Source organism: Manduca sexta, chromosome 10 (assembly GCF_014839805.1).
Source record: "Manduca sexta isolate Smith_Timp_Sample1 chromosome 10, JHU_Msex_v1.0, whole genome shotgun sequence".
Taxonomy (NCBI): Eukaryota; Metazoa; Arthropoda; class Insecta; order Lepidoptera; family Sphingidae; genus Manduca; species Manduca sexta.
Window position 1 is genome coordinate 10,700,421 of NC_051124.1, and position 9,755 is coordinate 10,710,175.

At 37.6% G+C, this 9,755-nt stretch overlaps 1 protein-coding gene across 1 annotated transcript in view; it reads left to right on the forward strand.

Annotated features, from left to right (window-relative positions):
* LOC115441921 (serine/threonine-protein phosphatase 2A catalytic subunit beta isoform) overlaps positions 1–9,509 on the forward strand; it is a 29,159-nt gene extending 19,650 nt beyond the window's left edge. The window contains exons 4-7 of the mRNA XM_037437122.1: positions 2,102–2,287; positions 5,637–5,690; positions 6,134–6,213; positions 6,361–9,509. Coding sequence (XP_037293019.1) covers positions 2,102–2,287; positions 5,637–5,690; positions 6,134–6,206 — 313 coding nt within the window. The 3' untranslated portion in view covers positions 6,207–6,213; positions 6,361–9,509. The remainder of the gene's footprint in view (positions 1–2,101; positions 2,288–5,636; positions 5,691–6,133; positions 6,214–6,360) is intronic.
* The last annotated feature ends 246 nt before the right edge of the window (positions 9,510–9,755 follow it).

The following is a 9,755-nucleotide window of genomic DNA, read 5'->3' on the forward strand; positions in this document are numbered from 1 at the left end:
GTTAGCACGTGTGGGAGTAGTTACCTAACAATTGATGTCCTTAAAGATTTTATTACGATGCTGTAACGATCGTAATGATTACGTTATAATATTGCGTGTGTAAGGGCGTGTGTACACGATATAATTATCGTCCGTTACGCTTTAAAAATATCAAGTAGCGGAAGAAATTCGATACAGATAGGATTTGAATACCTTTATTGAACGGTCATTACTTCACAGAAAATCAGTCAGCTTTGGTAAAATGCAACGTGTGAGTGAGATACAAGAGATGTTCTAAGGACAAATTGATATTGATAATGAGGAGGAAATGCATAAAAAGGTCATACAAATAAGCTCAGAGTTGAAGCATGTTTTCCGGTTTGTGTTCAATCGTACCGAAGTGTGAAGTATATATTTTTTAATACAATTTATAGATGAAAGGGATATTTCATTACTTGATGATGTTAAATCTCCCGATGCGCGTAATCACGAGCTATAAATGATGAATCAATAGCACAATACAGATGTTTGTTGATAAAACTGTTATCGCTTCTTAATATATAATTAATAATAAATGATCTCTGAGACATGGTAAATCATCAAATAATAGAGATTCTGATATCTTCTTCTCAAGCATATTACGGGGCATACCCTAAAGAATTATTGTAAGTCCTTCCACGTTCTCAAATCTTTTAATTTATCAATCTTATTGCCAATGGCATTATACCAACATAAATTCAAGTTGGACAGAGTCTTTAGTAAGGTCACAGGAACTCGCTGGATATAAACCGCTTTTAAGAGGTTTCTCTGGAAATCTTTAGGTGAAGTCTATGTTCAGCAATTGACTTCTAAATGTTAAAAAAAAAAAAAAAAATTGCCGTTTTTACAACCATGGCTATCGGTACTTTCGACAGTAAACATATTTTCACAGGTATTAATTAACCTCAAGATATTCATGTACCTTAGTTATTATACGGTGTTATTAATGACGAGTTATATAAGAAAGCAATACTAGTACATGCGTTATTACCCGGCCGGTCACGGTTCGTACGTAATTAGGTGACGCGTTTTGTATGAATGCGTATCGTGTTGTGTTCATACGTTTACATGTACTGTCTGTTATATTTGGCATATGATACAGTAAATTTACGAGTATAGTTCATAATTTTTTTTTTTATTGATTTTGAGTCCGCTGTCAAACGACGGGCCGCAGGTTTGATCCTCGCTCTAACACATATGTATATGTTATCCGAAAATATTTGTTATGGGAACCGAAAGTCATAATTCCTGATATTCAAAACAGGAGACTAGTACCATATTGTTATGTCTTGGTATATTGTTTTGGTTCTAAATTGTTTTTACACGTGACCGACCGCCAATGTGACCTCAGTTTACTGATGGTAAGCGGACTACAGTATAGATACAATAGCGACTGGCGACAAAATAGGATCACTCGCCAATCGACATAATTATGCCGGCCTGTTTGAAACTGGTTGTGCACAGCCTGAACCCACTTACAAGGTTCACTATGGCCGATTTTACACCTGTGCTTAATGTTCGCTATTTGGGCATCACTTACCACCAGCACCATAATTGATGGAACGAGGACTATTATGTTGTTCTCATGCCTCTGCATGATGGTCGCTATCAGAACAGATACATATCCTAACCACCAACACCTTATTGGGCAGGCACGATATCACATTATTTTCAGTATATTAAAAATAAATGCTTTATTCATCACGTAGGCGAACATAGTTGCACTTAAGTCAAGGTACATGAGAATATTTAATTATAACTTATTTAGGCTGCCTCGGTGGCGCAGTTGTATTGCATGCTCGGTACAATAGCGCTCTGAGGTCCTGGGTTCGAAATCCCGGGTCGGACAAAGTGATATTTGGGTTTTTTCTGCTCAGTATCAGCCTGGAGTCTGGAATTTGCGCCCGATATGGCGATAGGCTCGCCCCCTATCACATCGTGGGACGGAACATACTTGGCGAAAAGTGGATGCCCTAGTTGCGCCTCTGCATACCCCTTCGGGGATAAATGCGTGATGTTATTGATGTATGTATGTAACTTAATCAAAGTAGATTATATTTATCATGAGCGTGTTGTTCCACAGAGGCGGATGGGGTATATCGCCGCGCGGCGCCGGCTACACCTTCGGGCAAGACATCTCGGAGACGTTCAACCACAGCAACGGGCTGACGCTGGTCTCGCGGGCGCATCAGCTCGTCATGGAGGGATACAACTGGTGCCACGATAGGAACGTCGTCACTATATTCTCAGCGCCCAATTACTGCTATAGGTGAGTGCTTATTAACTGTTGATATGGAACATGATTTTCTTGAGGTGTAACATGGGCCATTGATGTTACAATTAGGACGGTCAGGTTGACTAGGATCTGTTCAAAATGTTCCTAAACAAAGATGAATTGGAACTGCCATTTTGAAATCGCATTGGCTCCATAAATAACTCACTATTACGCCCTTCTGGGCATACAACCATAACCTTGTGATTATAGTCGTTAGACCGAAATACTTAAATGTCAAATCATACAATCAATTGGAGAATCTGAGGGTGTTATACGCGTCACTACGATGGATATTCCACTAATTTAGCGATCGCTAAATCGTTTAAAGATTTATGCATGTACATACCGTTCCATGATGAGATCCGACACAAATCTACCATCTATACTAATATACACATAAACCCGAGTTTGTTTGTTTTGAACGCACTAATTTCAGGAACTAATGAGCTGGTTTTGAAAAATTGTTCATTAATAGGAAGCTTCATTCTTTACGCTTAGCTTAGCTTCTTTATTCTTTAGCTTCATTACTTTTTATCCCGGGAAAATATAAAGCGTAACTTTTATTCCGAAAAACCCTTTTTTATGCGGGCGGAGTCGCAAGCAAAACCCAGTCTTAAATAATTCTAAAAATGACTTGATACCAACCCTACAATGAAATAAAAATTCTTAAACGCACCGGTGCACTACTAATATTTTATGTAAAACAAACGATTCGTATGAACATTGAAGTCCTGCTTTTTATTTTCCACTTCGTAACATAAAACGTACGCGAAACACCTTGAATTCCACATTCATTCAATATAAGCACAAATGATATTCGACATTGTCACTATCTAAGCGTGCATGAGCCACTACAATGTTAATAATTTATGTTCTTGCAACTTGTTCGCATATAATTGATGCGTTGTGCATTGTCATTTGTTTACGTTTGCCTGTTTTGACTATGAAAGAAACGTACGTGGAATGAATAGCGAAATTTATATGATAATTTATTAGTTTAGTTTTCATTCACTAAACACCATTTTCATTTCCTTTTTCTATCTATCTCCGAAATGGACCAATCGGAACAAAGCATTTTTTGACATGTATACAAATGAGTTATTTTGATTGGTTCATTCTAGGGTTGAAAATTGAGATTAGGACCGTTTATTGAAAATGGTTATGATAGCGCTTTTATTTGTCAATCAAGTATTACACAAATGGAAATATATTTACTATGCCATTGAAATATCTACCTAAACTAACAAACCCTAGATGTATGTCGCTTCTGAATAATATATTTTTATTACCTATTTCAAACAGTCTGTCGCCATCCACTGCTGAACGTAGGCCTCCCCAAGTAGCGATATTCATCCTGGTCTTCAATACCTCTTGTATTGAAAAAATATATATTTTGAATGACTAAATCGTCTGAATTTTCCCGAATATTTTGAACTGCCCTTCAGTCTGGATTGCTTACTAGGTCAAATATGGAAAAACTGGATCGAGTTTGCCTTGCACGCAGGACCCGCCGCAACTATCACTTACTGGTCATAACTGTTTTATCATATCCTTAAATAGTTTTGGAGTCAAAAAGGAAACATTTCAGAAATCTTGTAAAAATCTTTTAGTACTTTGTTTGGTGTTCGCTGCCCTTTAACTAAGACAGTCGTAATTAATTAATTCGTTAAAAAAAGACATACTGTGCTCTAAATATTATTATTCTGCACAGAGCTGAGGTCAACGACACATTACAAAAATAATTCATTTGTGACATTGACAATGAGCACTTGTGATGAGTTTACCGAGTGGAGAACTGCATTTGCATACACACGTGTTTTGCGTTTTACGATTATTTCGATGAATCAATTGGGTATATAAAAATATTTATTTATTTCGCGAAATTAAATTATCCTTTTAAATTTACGAAATCAAAAATATGTTTGTTTTCGTTATTTTTATAAACTATAGTTTAGTTCGTAACATAATCTCTTAAAGTATTATAGAATTACAATGTTATGACTTAACTTACAGGGGACTCTTAATATTTTCAATCAATTAATGTTTCACGAATAAATACCGATATTTATTATTTTCGCGTGTGTAATTATTTTTATAAGCGAATTATTTGCGGTAACCTTCAGTGTTAGCACCAAACGTGTAGAACGTACGTTCGCAAGAGCTCACAAGGTCGTTGGTTAATGTTCGACAATTGAAACTAGTCTGTTTTGCATAAACTCTACGACGTTAAATATTAGATAGGTTTTTATAATCGATCTTATTGACATTTGTTATGTTTCCTGAATGCACTTTTTGTGTTATATGGCACAAGGCTATATTTAATTATTAACATTTACATTGTAACTAGCTTGGGTAGACAAAAGTTATACTCCTTGAAGGATATGTTAAAAGGGATATATACAAAAGAAACCTTCCTACTGATAATTTGAAAAATAAAATTGTAACTTGGACCACATTCCGCAATTATGATGACAATATTCCCATTTCAGCTCATACACATCACTAGTGAATTTAATGATAGCTAAATTCTCCTGACGTTCCGAGAAATCGACGCAAGAGCATCGGAGCGATACTCGTAAAGATCGTCGGTAATATCTATAAAGATATTATCAAAGAAATATTTTGCAAATATATTACATTCCGTTTTAATATTGTACATCACTACATAGTATAAAACAAAGTCGCTTTCTCTGTCCCTATGTGTACTTAAATCTTTAAAACTACGTAACGGATTTTGATGCGGTTTTTTTTAATAGATAGAGTGATTCAAGAGGAAGGTTTATGTGTATAATAACATCCATTAAATAGTGGAGAAATACTGTTATTTTGTTATGTTATACCCGTGCGAAGCCAGAGCGGGCCGCTATGTTTTATATACAACGTTCACAGTTTTTCTGTAGTGTATTTAGTATCAGCATTGCACCCGTGCGAAGCCGGGGCGGGTCGCTAGTATTATATAAACACTGCCTCGGTGGCGTGTATTACGGTACGACTGAAGTGCTGTGGTCTCGGTTTCGATCCCCGGATCGGGAAGTGATATTAAGTTTTTCTACTCATTATCTGCCCGCGGTCTGGAATTTGTGCCCCATATAGCGATAAGCTGGCCCACTATCACATAATACGGAGGTAAATATGCAAGAAGGACCCAGGCCACAAAAATACGCTTTTGAAATAGTGAAGTTTAAATTGTATTTTTGGTCATTGATGTTCTATTTTATATTTTGTTAATAAAACGTTGAAATGAACATATTTTGAATTAGATGTTTTTATTCATTACGTCACGACATGGTTTAAGCATGTGTGTTACAATCTTGTAAAGTAACAATGATTTTGTTTGTTTCAGGTGTGGTAATCAAGCTGCCATTATGGAATTGGATGATGCGCTTAAGTACTCATTGTAAGTATATCTGTTGCACTAGTTTATAATTCTGTCAGCGGAAAATCGCTCTGGATTTTGCCGCTATTGCCACACGTTTAAATCATAACATTTTCTCGTATAAATAATACAGTATATGATGCTAGATAGTTTTATGTTTTAATTTAAATGACTAATTATTTCCTTGTCTTTAATTAATTTAATGACTGATGCTTGTTTATATTTGTAATGTTATGTATAAGTATATACAGTTGTGTTTCGTTTGATCGATTGTGTAGTTGTGTGGGATGATTAGCAGCGCAAAGTGTTGACAGTAAAATTTGATTTTAATCAAATCTTACACAGACTATAAAGTCGTATTACCATGGATACTTAAGTTTTATGACCACGCTTACTTACATAATCAAATGTTAATTTATGTGGTAATTATAATTTGTAATAATATGATTGTTTGATGTTTCCAGCCTTCAGTTCGACCCGGCCCCGCGACGTGGCGAGCCGCATGTCACACGGCGGACGCCCGATTACTTCATGTAGGCTGCAAGTAAGTAAATGCAATACGAATTGTGTTAATAATTCATTGGTAATCACGATATTAAAATCAACTGTAAAACGTATAATGTATATGACAGTAATTAAAATTGTGTTTGTTTATTAGTCAGTCACTGTGAGGTATGCATTGTTGTTGCAGCGGAGGCGCACACCAAGCAGGAGTGTCGGGCGGGCGCGGGCGCGGGTGCGGGCGCGGGTGCGGGCGCGGGCGCGGCGCTGCGGCGCAGGCGTGCGGCGGGCGCGCGCCACGCGGGCCGACACGCGCCGCTGCGCGAGCGCACGCGCCGCCTCGAGAGCTTGCTGCGCGTGGCGCAGTGGCTCGCCAACGTGTGACCCACCGCGCGCCACCTGCCACGCGCCACGCACGCGCCACACGCCCGCCACGCTCCCGCCTCCACGCGGCACCACCTCCGTCACCCCGATCCTTCTCTGTGTAAATGTATCAACTTGCGTCACTTTGCTAGCCTGATCGATATCTGTTCGCGACTCTACGACTGTCTCCATTGCGTATGGCGTCAATCAAATGTATTGTAATAGTGAATACGACATGTACAAATAAAGAATGGAACACGAAATGTCAACATTTTTTATTTACCATCTTTAAAATAATAAAATTTGTGTGTGTGAAGGATAAAAAAATGTTGCCATTTTGAAAACCCTTTCTTTCAATGTACATGTTGTAGATGGAGATATAATGTCGATAGTGCGCGAATATCAGATTAAATATTGTTTTCAATCATAACATAGTATGCGTACGTGTGAGATTGGTTGCTAGTCAATGTGTCGAATGCGTCTTTGTTTGCAAAATAAACGCGATAAATTTTATCTCATCATAACAAGGTATGACAGTTCATACCGATAAAGATCATTGAACGAAAATAGATGAAATTATCGAAAGCGCCAATTTTAAAGAGCTAATCAATTAATTTCCATTACGTAAGTGAATGAAGTTATCATACGATTTGCGGGAGTTGCGTTGATAATTTTACATGATATCAATCATTCGCCGACGTATAGAGATCATCGAGTATGTATTTGTTGTGGCGCGTGTCATTCGTGACTGACTCGGCGACGTCGACATCTATAAACCCACTGCTCATCGGAAACGTTCGGTCCATTCATACATTTGTTTCGAGTTGGTAAAAAGCAGTAGCGGTTTGTCGCCGTCGCCGATGTTCGTTATATAGGACGCGTGCTTGAGCGTATTGTGTGTTTGTGTGCGTGAATGAGTGAGAAGCGGCACGGGGTTACATTATTGCGAACGTCATCCCGCGGCCATACTGTAGCGATCGTTGCATACGTCACGTAGTATCTCGTGTCTAAGCGGGACATTAATATCGTTACAATAAAAATACGTGGGCTCAAGGAAGGGATGTGGTCCCATGAAGACGCGCCATTGTCTCGCCGAGGTGTGACGTGTGCAAGGGTCTCGTGATGGGGCAGGCGTGGCGGCGGTGGGCGGCGTCGGGCGGCGAGGTTGTTCTGTAAGTGGTTGACCGTAGTGCCAGTCGTTAGGTTCTTGCCCGTACACTGCATACGCCCGTGCGCCGTTTATGCTGGTATGTTCATTATTAGCGCCCGGAGAGCGACATTACTATTGTATCAATACAGTTTATGTATCAGACTCTTAAACCTTATTAAATGGCGTCGTTTTGCTCACCACGTGGTTTTATTTCGCATCCGTCAGTCACCATCGATTGATCAATGGACATACCATCATAATAATCTTTGGTGACTATTACACATTCACCGACGTCAGCGTCGCGGTGGCGTGCCGTTTGTGACGTGGCGTCGCGTCTGTTGGTACTCCTTCAGTGCTAATTTCCATGCGTAATATTTGTAATAGTACGCGGCGTGACGTCACAGACGACACTACGATGACAGTCGTGACCCAACACTTGTCGAGTTGATGTACCGATACAAAGCGATAAACTTGAAACTTTTAATTTGTTTGTAAGCCAAATTTGTGTTATCATTTTATGCTAATATTTTTACTTTACGCCTGAACAATTAAATAATTTTTTACCGTCGGATAGTTAATTTTTTTATGTACCACAGTGTTTTCCACGCAGACAGGTCCATGAGTATACAGGTGGAGTTTACACGATAACAGAGCGATAGAGCGAGGCATTTAACTTTACGAGATAACGGTATTATATGTAATGTTTAGTATAATTATTATTGTCGTTTTATTTTTACTCTCGTGACTACTTATTGAAAGTATTAGGACATAGTGTATAACCCAGTGCAATCTTTCCAAACAAATGCATGAGAATAATGTGCGTTTCAGTGTGTACTATCGAAATTATCAGTTATTTAATGTCTCAGTACCTGTACGACACGACTCGTTGTTAATTTTAGGTAATTTTGTAAATACCTAAAGATGAAGGCATTGCATAGGTTGTTATTTTTTAAAATAAGTTTCTTAATGTTTCACGTAGTTGTAATACTCTGTACGCGGAAACATTGATCCGAGGTAAGTGAAAATATACAAACGGAGCATTCAACAGGATTGTTTGCAAAATTATTATTTTATACAAATTAATATCTAGTATACATTATAGCATACGTATAAGGGAGTTATGTGAAATTGTTAGTTTGGGAATGTTGAAGGCGCCCCGTTCTACTTTTACCTAAAGCATTTCTATTTATAGAATTACTGGCAAAAGTAAATGTTTAGAGTGTGTACTTGAAACTCTGTCTCTGATCACTTTTGTCGGTGCCATCTCGATACGAAACCTGTACTATCTATGGTTGGCATAGTTATAATTATTTTATATGATCAAATATTATAATGAAAACGCGTGTGTACTGTTAATACAAAGACCCCACCAATGACACCTGAAGCCACACGTTTGTTTCTAATAAGTATTAAGTAAGTTATAGGTAAAAAAAATAATTATAATGCCCAAAAAAAAAACAAAAAAAAAATGTAATGATGCCGAGCCTCGTTAGCGTGAAATAAATAAGGACAGTAACACGGTTGCACAAGGTTGATTTTTCCGCTTCTGGCGTTATTTCACCCGATCGATGCTCGTATAAAATTAAATTAAGGCTTCCCTGGCATACCGCAAGTCGATCGACACCGGCGAATGAAACGCGGATACTGTACGCGTCGTGTTGTATGAGCGTTCGCTGTTTTACCGCCATTTATGTTCGTTGTATTCAGACAAGAAAAAATAGCTACATAATGGCAATAATGTAAACACAAGATGATTTAGATAATTTATTCTTGCAACTATATGCTACAGATTAGAATTAGATAATAAATGAAAATAATTGTAAAAATGGATTTTTCTTTGACCTTACATGATCCGGGCTGTTTAATGTCCAATCCAAGAAACTAAATTTTTATTTCTTTATTCATTTTTGTAATACTTATTATAATGTCTTGACTAAGGTAAAAAATAAAAAATAAATCACTAAGGCTTAAATTTTATTATTGAAAATGTTGTATCTTTGGTGATGATACAATTAAATATTACACGTCAAATTCATATTTATACATAAAATACTAGCATTAACATCCAACTG